General features: G+C 36.9%; 3 protein-coding genes across 3 annotated transcripts in view; 1 reads left to right on the plus strand and 2 right to left on the minus strand.

Annotated features, from left to right (window-relative positions):
- Window positions 1-967: 967 nt before the first annotated feature.
- On the minus strand, window positions 968-20376 carry ddx6 (DEAD (Asp-Glu-Ala-Asp) box helicase 6). The gene is made up of 14 exons (XM_077248348.1): window positions 20251-20376; window positions 15538-16133; window positions 15390-15453; window positions 8525-8629; window positions 6560-6689; window positions 6289-6435; window positions 6088-6182; window positions 5864-5986; window positions 3770-3898; window positions 3543-3659; window positions 3312-3375; window positions 3133-3234; window positions 2828-3012; window positions 968-2742 (listed from the first exon to the last, which is right to left on the minus strand). The coding sequence occupies exons 2-13, from the start codon at window positions 15738-15740 to the stop codon at window positions 2837-2839; spliced, it is 1455 nt and encodes a 484-aa protein (XP_077104463.1). The 5' UTR covers window positions 15741-16133; window positions 20251-20376; the 3' UTR covers window positions 968-2742; window positions 2828-2836.
- Window positions 20377-23732: 3356 nt separating this feature from the next.
- cxcr5 (chemokine (C-X-C motif) receptor 5) lies at window positions 23733-26798 on the plus strand. The gene is made up of 2 exons (XM_077248406.1): window positions 23733-23879; window positions 24723-26798. Exons 1-2 carry the CDS (start codon window positions 23823-23825, stop codon window positions 25791-25793), a joined length of 1128 nt encoding a protein of 375 aa, XP_077104521.1. The 5' UTR covers window positions 23733-23822; the 3' UTR covers window positions 25794-26798.
- The window catches only part of LOC143757334 (uncharacterized), a 252183-nt gene continuing 250666 nt past the window's right edge, over window positions 25335-26851 (minus strand). The window contains exon 10 of the mRNA XM_077248400.1: window positions 25335-25345. The gene's annotated coding sequence lies outside the window, so the exon portion shown is untranslated. The remainder of the gene's footprint in view (window positions 25346-26851) is intronic.

Below are 26851 nucleotides of genomic sequence, written 5' to 3' on the forward strand. Positions count from 1 at the left end.
AAAAAGCCCCCAAAAGAAACCAAAGCTGATAAGCCTGGCGGACCATCTATGTGCACACCAGGGGTATGTGCTATAGAGAAGAGAATACAAGCATGGATTTGAGCAATGTCACTGGGAAAATGTTGTAAGTGCTGGAATATGGGGCAAATAATTTTTTTGCTCATAATTTGGTAACTAACCACAGTTAGAACAAACTTGCTTAATTGTCTCAGGAAAAACTAATAGCAACACTCCGCAGTAGACAAAGCCAATCCGTTTGATAAAATAAAAACATCTCACCTGTATTTGACTTTCTAATGGGAACATTGGTGATGTTACACTCCAACGTTAAATTCAAAGTAAATTCTGTGCCAATAATCAAAAAAAAGCGCCAAATTGTATCCCTCCCAACCTCCAACCCACCCCATAAAGTTACAACCCTCAAAACGTCACAAGTCAAAACACATAACTTATGCAAAAAGCAGCAGAAGGGCTAAAGTGTCTCAAGCAAGCCCCTGTCAATCCCCAGGAGAAAAAAAAATGATTCACTCAAAAATCTATAAAGGCTATTAGTGTTTGGGGGAGGGGGATAAATATTCCGCTGCAAAAAAAAAAAAAATCATTTGGTTTCAGCACCCATGAAATACACATACCCATATCTTAAATACCCATGTCCCTGCCACAATACTTCCTCAAAACAAAAAATAACTCACCTTCCGTCTAAATGCATCTGCCCTAACCGAGGAAGTGCTCCCAGCACGTGTGCAGTCCGTATTATTGCCCAACCCTTGAACTAAAGTCCAAACTTAAGTGCAGCCCACACTGCGAAGGTTTAGAATCGTCTGTTAAATCTGTGCAGCATCTTAAGAACATGGTCTTGTTACAAAAAAGAAAAGCCTGCTGACTCGCGATGCACCGCATGTCTCTGCCGCTACATTATGTCAGTCCATCGTTTAGAAGTCTTGGCATCCAGTTGTTGTTTTGTCTGTTTTTCCTTTTACCATTGGGAACAAAGTTCCTTTCAATCCTCCCACCCCAAACGGTCTGTTTAAAGTCATCATGTCTTAGTGCCAGTGAACACAAACCCATGTAACAGCTACACATCTCGCTTATAAATTCAACTTTTTTGCACGTTGCCAATTTGAGCTGCACTGCAGCGAGAAGCTCCATTACATGATGAAAATATTAAATTACCTCTACGATTAGAGTCACCCAAGTTAGGAGACCCTGCAGAGTGCCTCATAAGTGTTACAAGCAAAAGGCTGGAAAGCAAATAAAGCCTCATGTCTTCTCAACCCTAAAATGAGGCCATTTTTTTGAGCAACCCACATCAGGAACTTGTCAACACTGGGATGGATGAGAGCCAATTTAGAGTGAAGAAGTGCAAATCTGAACAACTGCACCACCTGCTGAAACGCTTAGAAGCTTACACAAAACATTTGAACAGTGTTTTTGGATTTAAAAAGAAAATGCGGGAGCCCAATTTTTTTTGTTATAACAAAAACAAAGGTGGTGCACTACCTGACAAGGTTTAAACTTATTTCCCATGGGCGAAAATTATGGAATAAGCAAACAAAATAGCGCCGTCCAGTGCTGACAAAGTCCTGATTTTAAAAGATCTTTCAAACACTGTTTTCAAATGGTCATCCAGCCTTTTTAGCTCGTTTTAAAACAATCCATTTAAAAAAATAAACGAAGTATTTACAAAATGTTTACAATGTGCCAAATCTGTATAAATGGCACATTTAGGACAGAGTGCCTACCCAATAAGAATGCAAATAAGGAGGAAAGGGGACGGGGAAGAAAAAGAAACAAGAGGGGGGAAAAAAAAGAAAGAAATCCACATTCGTCTAATAGCAGGAGTCCTCATGGCCAAGGAGAAAGGCTGGTCTGAGTCCGGTCAAGTCTCTTAGTGTTGGCCCACTGAAGACAGAGGGGGAAAGAGTTATGGGTCTCTAGAGGCATGGCATGTTCCATGAGTGGATGAAGGTGGGGAAATCCATTGAGAGCCTTGTGGGACTTTTGAAAGCTTGACACAAGAACATTAGCTCGTATCATTGTCATCATGCTCACTGATATCATCTCAGTTCTCCAGGGGGCTTCTCTTCACACCAGTCAAGTATGCCAGAGACTGCACACACCACACATGCCACCCCCATCCTCTCTCCCACTGTGAAATCCTGTTCTTCATTGCCACAAAAAATCTATAGGTGGCAAATGCAAAATTATTTTTCGGATGTTAAACAGGAGGGGGCAGACAAGCAATACCAAAGGCCATAGAAAAATCAAGAGCATGTCTTAAAATGAAGAGTTATGAAAGGAGAAAAAAAAATCATATCAGGTTATTACTTTTTGAACAAGTTAGACTGTTTGGTAAGGCACTTGTTTCAAATGACTAGAAACATGAAGATGTGCAGAGGGACAGAGAGAGTGGGGTGAGAATGTGCTTTCAGGCAATAAGTAGTCATTTCTTTTCTTAGGAGATAAATCCTCATGTCCTCTCTTTCCCTCCTCGAGTGATTTGAAGTCTTCAGGATGAAAATTTCAGTGCAGCAGTCCTTTATTAGGCCATGAGTCCTTCCTGATTATTGTGCCTTTGCAACATCACATTCCTTGTGGTGGCACCAAACAAGACAGAAAAACAAAATGGGGGAAGAGGAAGACAGACAGACGTCATATAGTTTAAACAAAATTATCCCCTATTCCCTATACACAGTAGGGAAGGAAAAAAAAGGTGGGGATAGGGGACAAAGGATTGGTGATCTGCAAGGGGTAGAAAAAGAAAAAGATTGTTAAATCAAACATTCAGAGAAACTGAAAGCTGTTGAGTGAGTGACCTTTAACTCACCTCTCCTGCTCACAGTTTAACCTCCTCCCCACTCTCACTATGGTACTCGGCCACATATAGACTCTTGTCAATACTGCTGGGAATGGGCTTGATTTCAGTACCCAGCTGTTCTTCAATACCTTTCAGGTTAAAGCGGTCATCATAAGTGATCAAGTTAATGGCCAGACCCAAGTGTCCAAATCGGCCTGTGGGGAGAGAAGGCGAGTGTCATTAATGCAGTTACCCTTTCAAAGTCACTGTTTGGCAAGTGCCAAATGCAACATTACTTGATCTCAGAGCGGAGACCAAAACAAATCCTTACTCACCAGATCTGCCAATGCGATGGAGGTACGTCTCCCCAAGTTTGGGGAAATCGAAGTTGATCACCACATTCACAGCTTGTATATCAATTCCTCTTGTGAAGAGATCTAAACAAAAAAGTAGGGGTCAAAAACACCAACCTTGATTAAATATATCCATTATAAATGAGGTAAACTGTTCTTACCAGTGCAGACGAGATTTCGACATAAGCCATTTCTGAAATCATGGAACACACGGTTTCGGTGTTCCTAAACAAAAATTAAAACATGCATTAGCAAAATTGGGAACATCAACATTTTGGCTTTGGCTAAGCCCAAAATAATGGACAATTTTAATCCTAGAAATTCATTACGTAAAAACTTCAAAATTCTGCCAATAGCAGTGCAACACCACCACAGGCCGCCTTTACTCCCACCTGTCTCATCTTGGCATGAATGTAGAAACAGGAATATCCAAGCTGCGAAATCTTCTTGGCCAGGAGCTCCACTCGCTGGGATGAATTGCAGAAGATTATAGACTGATTGATCTGGAGCTGAAAAACAAACAAACATTAAAAAAAAAGGATGACTACAGATAAACTGACTGTTGCGGAATATGCAGTCAGATAAAGTGAGGCATGCACAAGGCTCAAAAGGCTTTTACCCTGGAGAACAGAGTATTAAGGCAATGGACTTTCTGCCTTTCAGTCACATAGGCGTAATACTGAGTAACCCCTTTCAGGGTCAGCTCCTCCATCAGGTTTATCTCATAGGGCTTCTGCAGATGGTTGTTCTGTTCACAAAAGCAGTGTAAATGAATACTTTCTGAAAACTGATGACAGCCTCAGAAAACAATTACATGCAAACATTGTATTAGGCTTAAAAATGTAGCAAACATACAATAAAGTACAAATCAGTGTTTTCTGCAACTAGGCAACGGTAAAACTAAAAGCATGCCATTCTATTCGCGCACTCCGGATGCACACAAAACCAGTGACCTGCCGATTGATGAAATCATATTTTCATTTACATTTTTGGTTTCCTACGATTAAGAAAATAAAATCATTGTTTTTTGTTTTACAAACCCAACACTCATCCTTAATTTAGAACAGTGTGCTTCTGAACATCCCTAAATTTGTAGTGCACTGCAGCAACAGTTATTTGTTATTACAGTTATATATTTTTTTTGTTCAATTATATTTAAAGTTCAAGACAATCCATTCTTAATACCACAAGTTTTTTTAATAAGTTTAAATGCACAATGTTTCCACAGTCAAGTCATTCTGCTTAATTGTAATGACTAAACCATAATTATGATTGATATTGGCAGAATTGAGCACCCCCAGCGACCACAGGCCAATTTATGAATACAAACTTTGAGTCTTAATAAACTGGGTAGCGTTGAACCAGCCATTCATAAGTTCTTACTTCAATGATCCAACAGCAGACTTCAAATACGTAAGCAGAAGCCGTTTACATTCTGCTTCAGTTTATGCTGTTTGAATGTCAGTTTATCCTTCATTCTAACTTCTTTTGCCACACATAACTAACAGCACAAATACGTTTCCATTAAATTCGATACTAAATTATGAGTAACAGTTACTACTATGTAAATAACATTCAGAAACTGTTTTTGAAACGAATAACGATCAATAAATACTGACACAAAAATAAACGCAATACTACAAGAAATGTCATTTATTTATTATTTTTATTTGACATGCACAACACAGACACGCCGTTTAGGACAGGTTCATATTTAAGGGCCACTAACAAAGTAAATATCCACAGTTAGGCTTCAACCAAGTTTAATGGTGCAATGCAAAAATATTAAGTAGTACGCACGTTATAATTAGTGCCCATTTACGTCAAAACTAAACTACGTTGTAACTTATGCACAGCTGGTACAATTGACTCCTTGTCAAAGGCTGTTTACACTGAAAGTCTTAATGCACAGATCTGATCTTTTACCATATCCTATATTTTTTTTCCCCGTTGTTTTACTATGCGACATGGTTTACCCTTAGGTTCTGAATGGCCATACTAAAATGATTGTAGAATTGATGTCGGGTGGCCATGATTAATTGGCTGCATGGATAAGTTAAAAGCTGTCATGGATGTTTCCAGCACAAAATCTGACTGAACGGATATAGGCCACGGAAAATAATGGCAATTTTCATTTGTTATTTTAGTAGCGTGGTAAGATTTCACTCATTTGAATGAATTCGAAGGAATTAAAGAGGGTGAGAGATTGTAAGTGTGAATTACCTGCATGCATCTATGTAAGTGAAGCTTGTTAGTTTATTTACAAAAAGAGTTATCACCTCATTGTTGAGAAAAAGCCTATAATGTAGCTTTCAGAAGCAAGCTTTTTTTTATTTTTAAAGTTCACAGGGCAGAGGTTGAAAACCAGATTCTATGCTCCTGAATGTTTCTGTGCGCGTGCAATTTCTTCGCAGTTTCCACCCCAGTAAAATAAGCTGTGAGATTTAGTGCAAATGCATACAGGCACGTCTTCTTCATATAACAAAAGTTATCTTTGTGGGCAAACGTGTCGCAATCAATTTTATGTGCCAGTGTAAACGCAGCCAAAGAGAATTGTGAACATTTAAGTCATAACTAACTGTTACAAAGTTGGCAACAAGAAAGTTAAAGGTTCACAATTACTCTATTATTCAAAATAAAAGGAAACAATACATACATACTTCAAAGCAAAGCATTTTTTGTTTTGTTTTTATATCCGAATCAGTGACCTTACCATGAACTTTTGCACACTCAGTGGAAAAGTGGCAGAGTACAGCAAAATTTGTCTTTGTTTGGGCAAAGAGCTCAGCATCTCCTCCATCATCTGTACAAAGTCCTGCGACAGGAGCTTATCTGCCTACTCGGTAACATGGGTAAACATCAATGAGATGAGCATTACCATATGGCATTTAAGCAAGTAATGAGCATAACTACAAGATCAAGCGCTTATTCACATACCTCATCCAACACAACCATCTGTACTTGATTGACTTTGGCCACTCCCTTTTTGATGAGGTCTAAAATTCTTCCTGGAGTGGCAATGACAACATGCACTACAAAGGCAAGTGTTTATCCAATAAGACGCAGGGTTTACGAAAGGTATATTTACAGCAGTTCTAACTATTTTATAACTGTTCCTGCTCATTTATGATCACTTGCCTGTTTCGTCGAGTCTCATGATGTCATCACGGAGGTTGGTTCCACCTGTAGTTGCCATTACCTTGACCCCGCCCATGTGTTTGCTGACCTGGATGCAGATCTGGCTGACTTGTAGAGCCAGTTCTCTAGTGGGCACAATGACCAACGCTGCAAAAAGCATTTAAAGCATGAAGTCACTTAAAAGCAATCGAGAAATCATGTATAAAACCTATAGTGGTGAAACAATGATCCCTAACAACTTGTAAATGTCAAATCCAAGATAGTCACTGACCTTGTATGCTGTCTTTCTTCAGGTCAATGCGTTCAAGTAAGGGAATGAGGTAGGCGCCACTTTTTCCTGTGCCGTTCTTGGCTCTGGCGAGAATGTCCCTCCCAGACAACGCAATGGGAATGCTCTCTTCCTGCAGGAATGAGCGAGAACACAGTAATGAGCAGTAGAAATGTATAAGTAATACGTATACGTAATACGATATAATAAATTATTCAAATCAAAATGTTGTAACTGGTATAATGGATCTGAGCAAAAATAAACAATGATCAATTGTGTTTTTTTTTACTGACGTTAACAGAATAAATAACAATGAGCAAGTGTTAAATTTGTTACATGTTAGTTAGTTAATGCATTAAGATATGTAAAGGGTTACCTATTTTTCTTTATAATTTTTAAACATTTGTTTACTTTATCCATTTGTGTATTGCTTTATTGTATTTATATATTCAGAGTTCTTTTTGTTATAAGACAAAAAGTTATTAAACCTGTTACAGTATGACAACACTTTTTTGCAACTTATTTCAATATCGTGATAATACTGTTTACCGTTAATAAAAGCTTCAGCAATTTTCACAACATGAAAATTTTATACCGTCACATGCCTACAGATTGGTCAGATTAAATGCAGACTTCTTTTGCCTTACACTAGATGGAAACTGTATGGTCACTAACAGGCAAAATGGTTAAAAAGCATAAACAGTCTGAATAGAGTTTCCTTAAGAGACATTGTCATTCACTTAAAGTTTCAAGAGGTTTTTTTTTTTTTTTCCAAGAGTTCAAATTCAAACTTCTAAATAAGTCACACACTTTGATTGGCACAACTAATAATACTGCAATATAATAGGAATTGTGCATGTCTGTTGAACGAGAGCTGCGGTTATGTCTACTAATGCTCAAGCATTCCTGACACTCTGGTGTTGTCAGCATCTGCAGTCTCACTGTCTATAAGGACATAAACTTCATCTCCAGAAGTGCGCCGAGTCACTTAATGAGCATTTCGCCATTTCTTTTGATAAAACCATCATCATATCAAATACACACAAACTCATGGTCTATAAGACAACCCATCAAAATAATAAATTGGTTTAACTCGAGGAATTAATTAATGAATCAGGCATTTATATAGTGCTTTCATAAGTACTACTGTACACCCAAAGTGCTTTACAATCATATTAGGGAATCTCTCCTCAACCACCACCAAAACAGTGTCAAAAACATTCCTATTGCACAGAAGAATGTACTTCTTAAAGTAATAATAATATTATTATTATCATTATTTTGAGATGCACTTAAATTTCACTAAACCTCTCTAAATTTCTCAGCCAATTCCGGCTTAAATTTCTTTTATTTCTTTCCCCCAAAAATAAAAATTCTTACTGACCCCAAACTTTTGAAGGGTGGTGTTTAATGTTATAAAAGCTTTCTATTTCAGATAAATGCTGTTCTTTTGAACTTTATATTCATCAAAAGTATCCTGTGTAAAATGTAAAAAAATGATTCAACATTGATAATAATCAAATGTTTCTTGAGCATCAAATCAGCATATTAGAATGATCTCTGAAGGATCATGTGACACTGAAGACTGGAGTAATGATGCTGAAAATTCATTTTTGATCACAAGAATAAATTACACTTTACTATATATTCACAAAGAAAACAGCGATTTTAAAATTGTAATAATATTTTACAATATTACTAGGTTTTAATTTTTTATCAAATAAATGCAGCCTTGGTGAGCAGAAGAGACTTCTTTTAAAAATCTTACCGACCTAAAACTTTTGACCAGTAGTGTATATAAGTCTTATTAATTTCATAGGGCTGTACACATGGTATTTGTGTCTCAGCCATTTAGCTATAATTATATTTTAAAAAAAATGTGTATATATATATATAAATCAGATCTCTTTAGCAAGGAGTGATACACATCTGAAATATTTGCCATCATGTGTCTTTTTTGCCTCTTACCTGTATAGGTGATGGTTTCTCCCAGCCCATTTCAAAGATACCCATAAGCAACTCCCGTTTCAGGCAGTAATCCTCAAACTCGTTTCCCTTGGTCGCCGTCACATCCTGTACATTTTGATAATGATTGCACTTTACTGAGTTTTACAGACCACAAGAAGCAGATCAGAGAAAGACTCTTGTTCAGAGGCTACATTTTCTTAAAATACATTAGAGCTGCATGATTCCGGATAAAATGAGAATCACTTTTTTTGTATAAAAGAGATCACGATTCTCCCACAATCCTATTGAGACAACTAGGGCTGGGGGATATGTAAAAAACATTTAATCGATAATCGCCATAAAAAAAAATTTGCGATATCCGATTACCTCGTCTACCCAAGCCCCGCCCCCAACACACCCTCCCGGAGACAACACTATGGACATACACCGTTGGGCATAAAAAAAAAAGTTTGATTCCGGTTGGCTGTCAGTTGAGGCAGAGACTATTTATAGAGACATGCCACTTACTCAATCCTCAATACAACTATATAGGGAAAACCCGTAACGCCAAAGATGGCGGTTGTATGAACATGTCCCGCCCCTCCCACTGGAAAGCCAATCGTCTGCCTTTAAAAAGCCGGGAAACATTTAAGCATATCGTCTGGTTCCACTGACGCATGCGCACAGTTGAGGTTTGCGACAGTGGAAAATACGTTACTGTTTGAAAAGGCGGCAGATTTGATATGCAGTGTATGTGTGCGCTGTGTAAATATCAGACATCCCAAGTGTCTACCGCATATTTATAGCGGCTCCCTGATGCCCGCAAATTAGTTCAAATCTCCCAGAATCTAGAGCGAGCGAGCGAGAGCTCACACATACTGTGCTTCAAACCGTGCAGCGCGCGTACGTCAGAGAGGGAGAGAACCCTTGCGCATGCGTAGTAAAGTATAACCTGTGGGGGAAAAGGCGTTTTAAACCTTATTTTGGGGCAAAGTCATCAAACTTTTTCAGCGATTTTTTATCATATTTTACTGCTGTTTCTATACATGCAGTTTTTATGTCCCGGTGACCAGTGAATGTGCAGTTCTGACTCTCTGCCCATTCATTTAGATAGGAGCCTGGTCTTGTTAGTCCGAAATAGCTGCCCGGAGGCGTTGCCAAGATGGCGGCCGAGTGGCATGACTTGCCTAAAAGGACTTTGGTTGAGGTCATGGGTCGGTAGGGACTTTATTTTTCAGTGACAGCAAGGGATAGGAAGGAAATCATTATTTTTTTATTTTTTTTATTTACAGTAGCGATTGATAAGCTACTCTATTTTTTCATAACATAGCCTACCTGTACATGTACTCTACCACCTTGTGTGTCCCAGCATGTTACACACACACACGCTGATTTTAAATGTGTGCGCTGGGGCAAACGGGGTTGCCTTATTGTAAAGTGTTACCGATTAGTTATACACCAAATCAGACGTCTCGTGAGTTCAGTGTTGGAAAGATCAGTTGTTTTAACCATTCATTAAATTAAATCGGTTCAAATGAGTCATTAGTTCGCAAATTCAACGTGTCATTATCGGACGTGTGCGTGTTGTGTGATTATCCCGGCGGTTAGGACATCCCACAAGATTTGTGTCATCACAGAAAACATTTCATCACTGGATAGTTTTTTTTTTATTTAAAGTGTGGTTTATATGTCAGCTGAATGTGTGGAACGCTTTTTAGAGAAGATAAGGCAACGTATTTTAGCACAATTCCCACCCAGCGGTAATTCAGGAAAAAAGAAATCTCCGAATGCTCCACATGAAACTTTAGTCTTCCGACCTTGCCATCGTGTCGATTTATTTTCATTAATATTTGCGAGGGAGAGAGAGAGCAAGACAGTGCTTAGTTTTGAGACGGTGAAGCCTATACTTTCGCCTGGCTCCGCAGAGAGAGAGCGCGCGCGCGACCGAGGCTCTCTCTCTCAATCTCTATCTCTGCTCGTTCAGTTCATGCGCCCTGTCACAAGCGCAGCAGTGCATCTACATGACAACAACGATGCGTGAACGCCCGTGGCTGCCTCGTTTGTTCGCATTGCTGGAGGACAACAGGCTATACAAATACGGTGCTGTACAAAAGCATAAACAGTGTTGTGCAAGTTACTTCCAAACTGTAATACATTATATATTACTTGTTACTGTTATTTAAAAGTAATTCATTACCTTACAATATTACTGTCTCAGAATTGTAATGCGTTACATTACTCCTGTATTACTTTTGAGTTACTTTCACAAAAATAACTATACAGAAGTAGAACTTAACATTCTAAAATGACTAGGGCTGTAACGATATGCGATATGAAACCGAAATCGCGACACTCAGATCCACGAACCTGCAGAATGGCGCCACACCCCTTCCAACTCCCAGCTTTATCCATACCGTCCAGATCCAATGCTACCACATCTTTAAATTACTATTAGTATTATTTGAAGTTAACTTAACATTATAAAATATGTAGACCTACACCACAAAACTAGTTGAGGATAAATTATTTAAAATTTGGAAATTCCAGCATTATGGACATGACATTTGCAGACTTGTAGTCAAAACTTATATAATTATATAAATTCTCAGAAAGTGCATTACTGTAATACCAAAATATTGAAACGTCTGTTTATCCATAGGCTCCTCCCAGAAAGGAGTCCAGACATTAGAAAAATATCAGTCTACACATGCGTTTTATATTTAATATTAGGGAAATCGACAGTCATGTGTGACAAAAAAAAAATCTTTAACTTTTAGGAGGCAACGATTTTTTTGTTGTAATTCTGTGAATTACACTGCGCAAATCTAATGAAGAAGGGTTGGCTCTCCACAGAACATAAAATATTCATTTTATTTTATTTTTCGTGTTCGCATTTATGAGGAAAAAACAATGTTACAGACGTGACAGTTCTCCGTTACGGACGCGACCGCTCTGAAGCGGCACTAAAAGACTGCTTTAAAACTTTCACAGACACCTTACACAGAAGACACGAAGCCTTTCTTTAAAGTGAATTTCGTTTTGTATTAATTGTACGGACCTGAAAAATATATCTATATTGAAATGTCTACTTGTAAACAGAACAATTCAAAACGAAAGATAACAGACTGCTCTCTGCTTATGAAATGAAATGTGCATTTCTCTCTGGTGCATTCAATACTGCGAAGATCGCGAGTCAGCATCGTCAACTTCATCTCGACTTTATTAATAAACAATCAACATGTCTCCTTGCTATATTTGACATTTTCAAAATCTTTTGCCGGTTCTTTGTGACAGCTTTTAGGTGCTTTATCGGCAGCGCCGCCGCCCTTACATGAACGCGTCACCACGGCATCAAAAACATGATTGCGTGATGAAAACATGAAAAATACCACATAAACATAGCCTAACTGTTTAGAAAGAAAAGAAAGAACGAATAGCCTAATGCGCATACGTCCATCTCGCGAATGTAGTCTTCATGCCATCTTCACCATTAGGCGCTTTTCCTCTGGCCAGCGTGAGCACAGAGGCCGAAATCATACCTCACGGCACTCCTGTAAAAAATAAATCGCTATACAAATATATCAGACGCTGCCATTTAGTCTTTAATTACAGACTTGGACATCACACGCGGCTATTGACTGACCACGAACAGGTAATTTAGCCTACTTGCATCTTTCATTCGTTAATGTCTGGCGGTCTTGCTGTATTTTTTGTTTTGTTTGTTTGTTTTACAATTAAAACTAAAAGTCTGTTGTAACGCAAGCCTTACCGAACATGTACCGAGTAAAATATTACTGAAAATTGATTAGTAATGCCTTACACTACTGCGTTACAGCAAAACGTAATATGTTACTGTAATGCATTACTTTTGTAACGCGTTACTCCCAACACTGAGCATAAATTATAGTTCGCCTCAGTTTTTTATTTGTGTATTTATTTAATATGTATTATTTCTTCCCCAAGCTCATAAAATAAATTTGGGTCGCACATAAATTGACAGGGTCGGTCGGAAACCGGAACCAAACAAAAAATGTTTTTATGCCTTCACACAAGTCATGTTGAGTTTGGCTGCACCGATGTTTCGCTTTCCCCCTTTTTTTTTAGTATTGCCTCTGATTTAATGATGATACGTTTAATTTCCTAATAATGTGCAGCGCTGTTTTTAAACTTGAATTCAAACTATAATTTATTTGTCTAAAATTAGGAATTAAAAACGAATTGTTTCGTTCTGCATAAGCAAAACGTTTTTTTTCCTTCTTTTTGGTTTTAGAGTTCCAAGCTAGGTCACCTTAAGCCGTTTACTAAATAAAAATGACAGCTTTATTTATTTAGAGACAGAAGTCATTAAATTATATTTGGGTATTGTTTTGTTTGTTTATTTTTTTAATCTAAAGCAAAGTATAACGCTCCCCAATATAGCCTACTGTAACGGAGCTGCCAACATTTAAACTCCGAACGCATGCATGAGATATTCAAAGCAACGCACTTTCTTCATCCGTTTGCAATATAATGAAATTAATTACAATGGTCAAGTTTGTGTAGGGCTGAAACGATTCCTCGAGTTACTCGATTACAAAAATTCTGAGGCAAAAAAACTGCCTCGAAGCCTCGTTAAATTCCTATGACTCGCACTATACGAGCGGCGCAGGTATTTGATTGTTTCACACGGACCGTTTATTCACACGGACCTGTTCAGGAAGAAATAGTTGGTGCGATGGCGGAGAATAAATATGTAAATAAACGGCAGAAATTGTCTAAAGTGTGGGATCATTACACACTTAATTCACTTAATACACTTAACTCGCTGAAACAAGGTAACGTAGTCTAAGCCTATTGATCTCGCTGATTTTAATCCCATACTGTATTTGTAGCGATGTCGTGATGCGGTTTGACTAGATATGATTTTTAGCTTTGATGACATTTTTAAGTAGTAAACGTAACTATCACGTTCAATTGCAAGAGTATAGCCTAAAAAAAAAAAAACTTCACACACACACACCATTCAGACCAATTGCAGCAATGCATCACATATGCGTAAAGTTTTATGTAGCCACGCAACAATAATTTCAGTATGCATTCACTGTACACACCGGGACGTGATGGAGGAACAAATATTGTATTGCAGTCTTTGCGAGACCTTGTTTGTATTTCACGTCTGCCAAATACAGACAACAACAAAAAATTTAAGTCCCGAGCCTGTTGGTTTTTAATAAAGATTCGGAGTACTCATTTTTCAGTTAAAACGCACGGAACAAAAAGTGCGTCAGCTTTTATTGCGTGTTCAACAACAAGTCACGTTACAGCTCTTCTTCAGCGTTAAACTACCAGAATACACAAATATGCTTAGAGTGGTTATATTATAACATCTTAAAGGAAAATTCACATACGAGATAGCTTTATAACTTGCATACTGCATATAACTTATATTAAACTTGTCTATTTCAGGTAAAGCTGGTATAACTATTCTGTTAATAAAACACAAGAAAAATCTCCGATTACTCGATTAATCGATCGATTGAGTGTTAGATTAATCGATTACAAAAAGAATCGATAGCTGCAGCCCTATGTTTATGCTTTTTGATTAGGCCTATTTATTATGTGCAACATTTAAATAAATAGGCCTATTCAGAAACGGGTAAAGTTACTTCTACCATTTGCTTTTCTGATTTACTTTTATTAGCCTGCAAACCAAAATAAAATAGGCCTAGGCTACTTGATTACATACATTTTATTTTAATTGGATATATCTCTGCTATTCTTAATTAACAGGATAGCTTATGAAATGAAACTTTTTTTTTAGCAGACAAAAATAAATAAGATACAATAGACATAGGCCTACTGTTTTTATTTCTCAACCGTTTAAGACAAAACCGACTGTTTACAGGGATATCTGAACTTGAAAAAAGGTGTGTACTGATGTCTTTCCATGGTTGAAACAACAATTCTTCTGATGTTTATTTGATACTATAAATGCACTAGAAGGATAATTGTGAGATATAATTCTGTGTGTAGGCCTATTTGTCCGCGTGCACTATGTGAGAGGCGGCTCTTTGCGCGCTTTGTATGAGAGTGCAGCTCATAAAACAGTGCACATGCAGAAGTCTTCTTTCATCTTGCGCTTAAAGAATGCTAGCAATAAGAATGGATTTTCTATTCCTAATCTTACTAACTAGCCTATAAAAAATATTTCATTTATGTTATTGCATGTGAATAAATATATCTACTAGGACTTTGAATATACTGCATGTCATCTTTTGATATTGGCGATTATCGCCCGGAAACAAACTATTATAATCTACATTATGATACTTGCGAGACATCGTCGATATACGATAATATTGTCATATCGCCCAGCCCTATTCTCTACCAATAGATTGATTATCGCAGAATTGCTGTATCATGATATTATCGGTATCGTTAGCCATGTATGGTATCATATCATGAGGTTCCCAGTGATTCCCAACCATGTATGCTATAGTTTGTTTTTCAAAAGGTTTAAAATGTTGTGTAGCCTTTTGTGACAGCCCAACAAAAAAAAATCTATTCAAAAAAACATTTAATTTCAATGAATGATTTGATGACTCACTAATAACGACTTCACTTGTTTCATTACTTGATTAATCAGCGTTTTTGAATGATTCTCTTGAATGAATGATTCAATGACAAATACATTTAACAGTCACTTGTTGCCACCTACGGGTGTAATGTCATAATTGATACAATCAATAAGGCGTCAAGCTTCAAAAGGTGATTTACTTTATTTTGATCACTACTATACATTTATTAATAAGATTGTGTGCGTGTTTGAATCGAGATTACGATATTTTAACGATTAATCGTGCAGCTCTAACAGGCAGACAAGTAAACCTGTTAAAGATTGACTTACTGAAGTTCTCATGCGCATATCCTTTGGAGGAAGCTTAAGATTCTTCTTCCAGTCATCTCCAGGCCTGATAAGGGAAAAAAAAAAATCCGAATCACCACCATAATAAAGCAGCACTCACTGCATAATCTGCACTCCCTCAAGGACTTACTTGATGATAGTGTTGGCTGTGGGTGCAGGCTGGGAGTTGCCATTGTTGACTGTGCTGGAGGCTTTGACCTGGGTAGGCTGCATTGTTTGGGACCCCCCTCCACCTCCTCCAGGACCCCCTGCTGGCTTCACAGAGCCTCGCATTTGGCCATTCTGATTCGACAGTCCCAGAATCACTGGATTCTCCATTCTGGCTGTACTCATGTCTTAAATAATCTATCCTCCAAACGTGACAAAAACAGTGGAGATAAGTTTATCTGGATGGGATAGCAAAACAATTCACAAGTTGTCCTTCCCACAGCTTTCGCAGTGTCCAAAGCGCAAAAAAAAAAAAAAAAGCAAATTTTTCACCAGTTCCTTGTTCCTCAATATGCAAGTCTCTTGTGGAACATCTCAATATGAATGTCACTCAAGCAACAGGTCACAGATATTATAAGCGGGGAGGATTAGCTTCAATTATCCTTCCATGAATGAGTGAATCTTTCCTCTGCAATAGGAAAGTTTCACAGAGCAGGGGCCAGGAAGCCAGTGTTAGTCTTGTCAATGATTCTGTCCATTCCTTTCTCTCCAATTTGAACTATTTTAAATGTTTTCCACCTGTGTGAGAGAGAAAGAGCATCTTAAAGCACATAATATGAAGTATCAAACAAAACCACCAATCAAGATTTTAGTCAACGCCGATACAAATTATGTAGGACAGGGTTTTTCCAACCTTTACAGAGGTTAAAATAGATTATCATTAGCATAATTTTTCAAAAACATCACCTTAACAGATCATTCTTTTCCCACATTTAGAAAAAATGTATATATATATTTAGATAGAAAATAACATATCAACACTCATGGCGCAAGGGACCCCTGGGTTGCTGACATTATGCCAATGCAACAACAAAAAAGACAAACAATTGATTATTTTAAAAGCTCACGTTACACAATATACAGTAGCACTTCAACTACATTTTAAAAGATATAAATGTTTGTTTTAGACCTTAATTTGATTACCACAGTTTTCGATAAATTTCTAAATCAAATCCAGAATTAAAACAGACAACAAAGATTTTAATTTATGCATTTAGCAGATGCTTCAATCCAAAGCGATGGGACCTTATTCAAAGCGGGGGAGTTTACACAATGTTTTATATGTCTTGGCCATTCATTTACAAGACTACACCATTTTCATGGCCTGAAAATGCATACTTTTAAAAACGTGTTTCAAAGTGCAATTTTTTGAAAAATGATACTGTTTCTGGGTAAACAACAAAAACGTGAATTTGTGAATACGGTGACGTCAGTTTATTAACACTTCTGTTTCTTGACGCTTGTGCCTAAGGATGCGCGCTATAGCTAAAAAATGTATCACAATATAATGTTTTATATTGTTCGTTATTGATAATTGACATTTTTGATAAATTTTTTTTAAAGACAAGTATATAAAGTTTATTTAAACCACTGTTTTTTATTTTATTTAAACAAAATAAAATGTAAACAAAAATATCTTTGTCTTACATTAAGATAAAAAGTAAGTATTAAAGAAACTCTTGAATAGGGCTGTCACGGTGAAGGAATTTCCCTTGCGGTAATTTTGAGTGGCTCAATAGCGTGATATGCGGTATTTTCGCCATTTGTTGCTATATAAATAAGTCTTACGATGTGGTCAGCATGCACAAAAACGAGGAAATTAAGTAACAGAAACGTCTCTGCGCATTGAAAGGCTGTCATATTCAGCGCAGTTACATTGTTACGGCAACGTACTGTCTTTGAGTGAGTCATTAAACCGTTCATTCAACGAACACGTTCAAAATCGCTGATTCATTAAAAGATAGATGAAATGAAACAAGGGTGTTCATTATTTTTAACTTTGAGCTCCACTTTTCAAGGCTCAGCTGGGGGTAATATTTGAAGTATGAACAATTAATGTTTTCTTCATCACATTAAAAATAACATTTAAATATGATAATATTTGAGTTTTAAAGTGCTGGAAAAAGATGTGAGACGCAACTTGAACGTATTTTACTATTCATGCCAAACTTCCATGGTTACAGTTAGTAATACTACATTAAATCCATGGTGAATGTTGCTAAACCTATAACTTCATTCATGGTACAATGTTTCTCCTGGCTTCCACGTCAGCGCTGTTTGATCCGTTAATAACAGAAATTTGAATGCAGCGATGTTATAACTTCAGTGGCGAATTCAAATGCTCAAATGCTTCCTTTACTGGACCTCTTAACGCTGTGTAGTAACAGTGTCACTTGATTAAGATAGGCTCGCGCTGCACTGACATTGGTCCAAACTGATAAACTGTCTGTGAAGCACAAAATAATGAGTAGCGCAGTTTCGTTCCGCTTTCATTACGTTTGCCATTTGATGTTGGGCAATGTTGTGGTGGTCGCGCCAGCGATGAATGTAAATATTGAACGCTATATCGAACATTTTTTATCTCATTACCGACAATGGTGTACCGTCGATAAATAACGATACCACTTTATCGCCCTGCCCTACTTTAACCATCATGAATGTTTGTATTCACCACTCTGTAGAAGAATGCACATGTGCACAGGCACGTAGCGTTTCTCTACAAAGTAACATCGCCAACTACTGGCCTGGCATGTATAATACAGTGCTTTTAGTCGTTTTCGCAGATCTGTGTGAACAGGACCATTTTGACAATGTCGTCATCTGTACATGAAAATGCAAAGGTAAAAACTGTTACGTTTAAATACTTGTGTAAACGTTCCCCACAAACTTTCCGAAACCTGAGAATGCTTTATATTTGTAAGTGCTTCAAACAAGCTTAAGCATTTACCACGTCTTTGCCCTGCTGTGCTTTGACAGATGCGTTTGATGTTTAATGTTTCTGGCACATGACAGCGCATAACTTACATTTTATGGTTATATCCTTGTCTGTTAATGTTTGAAAGTCCCGTGAGTATTTCCATTTTGCATATACTGACAACAAGGGTCTTGATAAACGTCACAGTCTTCAATGAACAGAGCAGTTCATTAACGATGAAGTTAGAAATTAAGTGTGAGTTATACTTGTAACGCGTTTAATATTCATGAGAGCGTAACAGTAAAGGCACTATTGTTGGAATAGCCCATTAATGTAATATAATTACTATGTTCAGACAATTATCATTTTGGTTCAGTCGTTTTAATTTTTGCTTTAAAATAGTAAGCAATCAGTTGTTTTTAGGTTCACTTGTTTGCTTATAAATGTACAGCATAGCCTACATGGATACATTCACTGTATTTGTTTTCATAAGCTTTATTTAAGACATTGTTTGGAGGACAGCATTGGGTAGGATGTGGAATAATATGTTTTAAAATATTGAATTTATTTATTTTTAATATAAATATTGTAATGTATAATATTTTTTTTCATCCAAAAATCAAAAATAAGAGATTAATCGATTATCAAAATAATCATTAGTTGCATCCCTAAATTTAGCCTTTAAGATTTTAATTAATTCACAAATGTGCACAATTCTTTGGTAAAACAGTTATAACATTTTGAAACTAACAAGTTAAGCTTCACTTCTGTTGCCAGGCGAAACATGTGCGGATAAATCTGCCTACCATTAATACAGACCAATTCGAGTAGTAATTTAGCATATGCGGTATTAATACAACACATTTACACTAAATTGTAATGTTACAGTAGCAAAAGAGTTTAACTCACTGTAGAAGAAATTATATACAGAGAAAAAAGCTCTGGCAGAAGTGGCACAGAAAAAGTCTGTCAAATCAAAGATAATTTGTAATCAAACTGGAATATACTTCATAAGTTGAAAAACATGCATGGTTTGAACCATAGACTGTAGTTTGAACATACGAACAAGGAACGTAAACCTTATTAGATGTCAAATCTGACAATAACGATGGCAGCTGAACCTGGCACAAAGTCAACACAATAGGCCTCATACTAAACAGCCGGGACTTAAACCATTTACAGATTACAAAGACATTAATATAGTAATTTCTCTGATCTAGTGAGTTTGTTAAACAGATGCATTAGCACTTGACTAGATAACGTTAACTTACTTGTGTATTCTGACTCAAATTAGAAACAAGGTAAATGCTAGTTAGCTGAAGTTGACTGAAAGTCAATCCTAGTCACAAAACTCACAAACGGAACACGGTAAACCAATGTATCGCAATGTAACCAATGTTACTCTGTCGTTGTTTAGTTAACACTCTTACATTTTAACCTTCTTGCTTCAACACAACGTGCAACTCGCTGTCTCGCAGTTGATGCTAATGTTTAGGCTAGCTAAGCGGCTACCCCTTGCGGTTTGATTTTAGTTAACAGTCGGATAACGTTTAAACAGTTAGGGAACACAGCTATTACTAATACAATTTTGACATGCTGCTTCGGTTAGAAGCGGCATGAAACTGTGTTAAAGAAAAAATATTAGCACTGTGCTAGAGTTCATTTGCTTTTGCGTCCACACACAGGCCGCACGCGAATTAACCCCTCACTGATTCACAATTAACGGTCTAAATCACTAAACATCCATTTTTATAAGCCACAAGACATCGGTTAGAAAACCTTTACTGCCTACTAAAGCAATTAGCTGAATACCTTGACGGAGACAAGAAAATAACCATGACACCACAGACAAATATGTAAACACGCAGCTAAAAAGAAACACCCAAAACGCACTTAAATTCTAACTACATCCCACATACATTTGACTTTCTGTAAACTTACCAAACGTGGCTGAGTATATCTTTCTGCGTGTTTGTGAATTTTAGGTGTAGAGCTCTGACATATATTTAGGGGTGTAAAGCGAGTGTGTAAGATGGCTTCCAGTCATCTTTAAACCCTCCCATAACCAGTCACATGAGAGCCCTGTCTAATCCACAAAAACACCGCGCATATTAGAATTATTTATTTATTAAATGCATGTTTACTGCGGATTTTATTTTAAATGTAAAATATTTTATATATGAATTTTTTTATCAATACAAACACGTTGCATTGCAGTTTATTATATTTATTTATTTATGTATTTATTTGCATTTTTGTTGGCGTAGTCACAATTATACTTCTCCCTTAAAAATATATATCACAATTATGTGGCAGTGCTGTTTAATTCTTACCTGAGCTTGTTTTTGTCTTGACTCTTGGCAGAAACCTGACATGTGAAGGGAGTCATTTAATCAGGTAAACATGTTTGTGCTTGACTAATTGGTACGTAATGTAATGTGATTTAAGAAGATTGACATTTATTTGAATCCCTAAAACCATACATTTTCATTATAACTACTTATTTCATAAGCGTTGAAGATGTTTGGTATGCACATGTTAGAAATCTGTTGATGGGGACACCTGTGGGATTCAGACAGAGATAGTTAATTAATTGCCATATACCCAAATGACTCTCTCCTGACCAATTAAACTGTCCTAATTGAATTAAGACTTATCCTTCCCTGATACCCTACACAGGATAAGTTGTTTGGAAAATGGAATATGTTGGTTACAAGAGTGAAGTCAGGCACAATACCAATGCATGTTATCAATAAGCCCTTGAAGAGATTTATTTCCTAGTAAACTGGATCCACTCCAGCAAGCTTCACACAATCACACAATGTAGCAATCATGTAAAAAACATTTTCTGAGAAAAAAGGGGAGCAGTAGGCTAATTGTCTGTGCAAAACTCGCCGCAATGTAGGAGTGCTGTAGGGGGTTGCTTGTGGTCTACATGTTACAGTTTTACATTTAAGGAACACCAAACTATGAGTAATAGTGAAAGTGACGCATGCCTATAGCAGCACAACAGTGGGAAGGCAATCTATGTCAGATGTTATAAATATAGAACATTTTGAGACTGCATACAAAGTTTTTTTGATCTACAGTATACATGTATCATTAATGTTTATAATTAATCATAATTTGAATTGTGTGACCTTCGTAATTTAGTGTTGGACCTGTTGGGTCTTTTTTTTTTTTCAGTGTTTGGGTAGTTTTTGTGCAACCAAGCTCATGGGTCTGACGTAACAACCCAGTTATTTATTAAGACTTTTTTGCATCCTCTAAACACACAAAAAAATCTGCTGTCCAAAAACATTCACTGTTCCTTACTTTATTATTATTATTTAAACATTTGGTAAACAATTATGGGAATCAAAGTGCAGTGACTTTTCCTTTTATTATCTGCTCTTACTCTTTAATTTAAAACAAAAAAGAAATAGAAATAAATCAGTTTCAATTATATTTCAGTAAAGTAATTCATAGGTTTACCTTTATATATATTTATATTTGCCCACAAATGTTTTTTGTATGTAGGCAGCCTACCTGCCAAAACCAAAGTTGAAGCGGAGATTTCTGTAACCAAGCCAGATTAGTGAGAAATAAGTAAGGTGCAAAAGTTGTGGTCAGCCAAGTGCTAAAAAAGAATAGGCTACAAGAGAAATGATCAAAATGTAAGAGTATAGTGAAAAAACATTATACTTAAAGGGATAGTTCACCCAAAAATGAAAATTCGGTCAGTATTTACTCATCCTCATGTTGTTCCAGCCCCGTGAGACCTTCGTTCATCTTCGGAACACGAATTAAGATTTTTTTGATGAATCTGAGAGCTGGATCACTCCTCCATAGGCGTCTAAGAGATTGAAACTTACCAGCCCCGAAAATTTATTAAAGACATCGTTAAAATAGTCCAAGTGACTACAGTGGCTCAATCTTAAGTTTATCAAATGACGAGAATACTTTTTATGCTAAAAAAAACACACAAAAATAACGACTTTATTTCGACTATTAATTTCCATTCTGTGGGCCTCGAGTGAGTTCACTAGTATAATAGCGTAAGCTTCTGTTGTTGTACGTCACACGCATCACACACATGACTAGCGTCGGCCAATAGTGAGCCTACGTGTGACGTAGCTCTACGCAATCACACTACGTTAACTGACTCGAGGCCCACAGAGAAGGAAATGAATAGTTGAAATAAAGTCGTTATTTTTGTTTTTTTTTGCTCACAAAAAGTATTCTCGTCGTTTGATAAACTTAAGATTGAGCCACTGTAGTCACTTGGACAACAGAACCAGAATACAATACAATGCTGAATAAAGTCGTAGTTTTGGTTATTTTTGGACCAAAATGTATTTCCGATGCTTCAAAACATTCTAACTAACCCACAGAGGTCACATGGACTACTTTGATGATGTCTTTATTTCCTTTCTGTACAAGGACAGTATACCATACATAGATTTTCAATGGAGGGACAAAAAGCTCTCGGACTGAATCCAAAATATCAGATTCACGGAACGACATGAGGGTGAGTCATTAATGACATCATTTTCATTTTTGGGTGAACTAACCTTTTAATATTATGCCTATGTGTTTAATATCACTATTAGTAAGGATAGTATATAATTTAAATGCAAGATATTTAAAGTGTACCTATATATACTTGCAATAATTCTATTTTAGCACAATCAAATATAGGCCTACTTAAAGGTGCTCCAAGCGATGTTGGGTGACGTTACTTCTTGTTGACGTTCGAAGTATTGTCAAACAAAACGGAGGCTATAGCTAGACCCTCCCTCCTCCTCATCCGCGCACTAACACGCCAAACCCCACCCCCAAATCCTTCTTGTCAGTTATTGGCTGGAACAGTTTATGTTTCGTGGTGCGGGTTAGCCCAGTTTGTTTTTGTTGCCGTTTGTGGAGCCTGGGGTGTCTGCAGAGACCGCGCTTTTTTACAGTGTGTTCAGGGGACAGGCAGCTAGCGGATAGTAAGGAGATGTTTGCTGTATGTGACAAAAAATGTTTTGGCCTAAAAAACGCGTGACATCACTTAGAGCCCTTTTAAGTATATCTGTAGTTGGACCTCAGCACTATTTCTGGATAACAGAAGTGGATTAAATACAAAATTAATTGTTCCAATATAGCAGACTTTAAGTAAACCAATTTAGTATGCCAAAAGTACAATTGCAGGGTATTTATATTAAGTTCATAAATATGTAAATGTATACTTAGCATAAAATAAATGTATTTCAAATCAATTTTAGTATAATTTATTTATAGGGTAGTGTGTATGCCAATACTGTATACATCTGACTGAATTGCAGGAAAGAGGGGATGTGTTTTTCTTTAAAGGAAATGTGTGGGTTTCATTGTTTTTTTTTTCTAAAGAATTCAAATAAGGTAAGTTTGAGTTCTTGAGGAGGTACATTTTAAAGAGGCGTGTCTTGACAATCTGAGTGCAAATCATGAGTCGTTGATCAGAGGTTTTACCATCCGGAGTGGTCGAGGACACACATTTCTGAGACAATTTAATGGTCATCCACATCAGGAATAACATGGATCAAATAACACACAAATTCACTATAATTGTGAGTATTTCTAAACTCTCAATGCATTTTTAGGAAATTACAGTATGGTAGTAATCATCACTGATTTAATTCACATCCTGTGGAAACAAAACAAGCTCTATTAATTAGAAAAATATCCAAATATGAACTAATTTGTACATTTTGAGAAAAAAAGTTTTTTAATAACAACATGATCAATTTGTTATTATTATTATTGGTTTTATAGATACAAAATGATCACAGTTTACATCTCCACAATAAATATTTTCTAGATGTTTTTCTGTGAACCATTTTATTTGTCATACCTACTTTTTTGCTACTATTACTGTTTATCATTATCATTAATTGTATTATTAATAATTATTTCCATTTATTTTATTTTCAAATACGGAGAAAAAAAAAAGGAAGTGAGACGCTTCCTTCAAATAGCTTCCTGTCAATGCCACAGGTGGACATAAATCTGCTTTGCTTTATGCAACTAACTTTTTTTTATTGTTAAATAATAAACATATAAAAGTTGAAAACGTTGTTGTGTAAACTCCCCATAAGGCCCTATGAACAATAAGGTCCTATTGCTTTGGATAAAAACATTTGCTAAATACATAAATGAAAGTCTTTGTTGTCCGTTTTAATTCTGAATTTGATTTAGAAATGTATCAACAACTGTGGTAATCAAATGAAGGTCTAAAACTCAAATTTTAATAATAAATAGATAATAAATAAGTAGCAAATGATTCAGCAAAAAGCTTTAGTGATTCAAATTATATATATAAAAAAAATATATATTTAGATTGATCTTTTTTGGAGGGCATCTTTGAATATTGCAACTTGCAAATCAATTGTTGTCTTTACTGAAATGTGTAGGGTCTGGATCTGGATGATTATGGAAATGTGACGTTAGGACCCGATGAATTCGACCACACCTGTCGCAACGAAACGAACCCACTGCTTCTGTTTCACACCGTGTTCCAACCCTTTGTCTATGGTGTGGTGTTTCTCCTGGGCTTAAGTGGAAATGGTCTCCTCTTGACAGTTCTGCTAAAACGGCGGAGGAACCTGCGCATCACAGAGATCTATCTTTTACATCTGGCCTTGGCTGACCTGCTCCTCCTCTTCACTTTACCATTCGCAGTTACTCAAGGAGTAACCGGGTGGCTTTTTGGAACCTTTCTGTGCAAGCTATTGGGCCTCATTAATCGCCTCAATCTGGTGTGTGGGAGTTTGCTTTTGGCATGCATCGGCTTCGATCGCTACCTCGCCATTGTGCACGCCCTCCCCAGTCTCCAGGCCCGTCGGCCTAGGACCGTTCACCTCACCTGTGCGCTGCTCTGGCTCATCTGCCTATCTGTGACCATTCCCAACATGGCATTCCTGTCCGTGAAGGAAGAGGACGACAACCCTACCAGGTTATCTTGTTCTTACCACAGCCATGGCATACATGCAAACAACTGGCTGTTGGCCAGCCGCTTTCTCACGCACCTGCTGTGCTTCATCCTGCCTCTGGTGATCATGGTGTTCTGCTACACTTCTATAATCATCACTCTTTGCCAAAGCCAGAGAAGTCTGGAGAAACGGGGAGCAATTCGGTTGGCCCTACTTGTTACGTTGGTTTTCTGCCTGTGTTGGCTGCCTTATAACATCACCGTTTTCATGGATACCCTGGTGGATTTGGAGGTTATGCCTGAGCAGGACTGCCATGGTGAAGCCTCACGGGAACGGGCGCTGATAGTGACACAGAGCATTGGTTTTTCCCATTGTTGTCTGAATCCAATCCTGTACGCCTTCATAGGGGTCCGTTTCCGAAGAGACCTCCTGCAGTTGCTAGCAAAAACAAAGTGTCTGCGTGTATGCCTGTCAGGTCTGCAAAGAAATTGTCTTAATAGGATGTCGGTCACAGAGGCCGCTACTACCACAAGCAGCAACCAATACATATAAAAGCAGCTGAGCGTTTTTGTACATATTGTTTTTCTGGCAAGGCACCCCAGGTGAATAGATAAAAAAATAAAATAAAATAAAAAGTCACCATACTTTCCCAGTTGATTAATTACATGCATTATTGCAAACATTTTTTGTATTACAAGTTTTCTGAAATGTTATGTTTAATATGCAAACAAGGCGTTATGTAATTAAATATGTACTAATTTGCATACATTTCTAGAACAAAAATCTGAACATTAGATAAAACCAGGTTCAAAATTCTTGTATAATTTTTTTTTATATGTTAGAGTCAAAGGTTTTTACAGAGGGGATTTTGGATATCTCTTTATCACTCAGAAAATACTGTCAACAGCCAAAAATAAATACATTTTTACCCTTTTTTTAGGAATACCATGTATAAAATCAGGAAAATTGTATATGAACAAACTCCTCTGTAAAACCCTTATAAGAATATAGATAAGAATAAAACTGTAAAATGTGGTGTAAGTGCTACTGAGATATCTAGCTCAATGAACATAGGAGGAAAAACTCATTTTGAGAAAACGGCCTTTAAATATTTATACTGTAATTGAAATCTACAGACCCAAATAGATAAAGTGCTCTAAAAAGATACAATTATAAGTGTATTTGGGATGTTTTCTTTCCACTAGTCTGAAAAAACACTTCATGAAAAGCTAGAAAGCCCAAAATCTCAAAATTGACAGATGCATGAAAAAAATGTTTTTGCCTGTAGTGTCTCGCCTTGCCAGCTCTGAGATTTACAGATTTACCTTGGCAGTGAGCCAATCACTGGAAACATGACTGAAAGCACATATGTGAGTGTATGAAATCATATAAATGGGGACAATCTGTAAGTCAAAGAATGAATTTCATTAATAAGCAAAACAGAGCATCATCCCTAACCTGCTATAATGCTTTGCATTGTGTTTTGAATGGATTGTTATTAAATATGAGATAAATTGTTCTGTAACAAATAACTGGAACTATAAAAGAGTGATCTAATGGTGTCTTGATTTTTTTTGTAATGTGATGGCTGGTCAAAATGTCCCATTATA

This window comes from Siphateles boraxobius, unplaced genomic scaffold, assembly GCF_051911475.1.
Source record: "Siphateles boraxobius isolate OS27281-9 unplaced genomic scaffold, OSU_SipBor_1 30, whole genome shotgun sequence".
In the NCBI taxonomy this organism is placed as follows: domain Eukaryota; kingdom Metazoa; phylum Chordata; class Actinopteri; order Cypriniformes; family Leuciscidae; genus Siphateles; species Siphateles boraxobius.

What these genes read in the sequence shown, in the direction of transcription:
- ddx6 (XM_077248348.1), bottom strand. Translation starts at nt 15,740, where the DNA reads ATGAGTACAGCCAGAATGGAGAATCCAGTGATTCTGGGACTGTCGAAT. An exon ending in TGAGTGTGCAAAAGTTCATG is followed by an intron (nt 3,899 to 5,863) that starts GTAAGGTCACTG and finishes TTTTGTGAACAG; the next exon opens with AACAACCATCTGCAGAAGCC. An exon ending in TTAATACTCTGTTCTCCAGG is followed by an intron (nt 3,660 to 3,769) that starts GTAAAAGCCTTT and finishes TTTGTTTTTCAG; the next exon opens with CTCCAGATCAATCAGTCTAT.
- cxcr5 (XM_077248406.1), top strand. Translation starts at nt 23,823, where the DNA reads ATGGTCATCCACATCAGGAATAACATGGATCAAATAACACACAAATTC. An exon ending in CACACAAATTCACTATAATT is followed by an intron (nt 23,880 to 24,722) that starts GTGAGTATTTCT and finishes TGAAATGTGTAG; the next exon opens with GGTCTGGATCTGGATGATTA.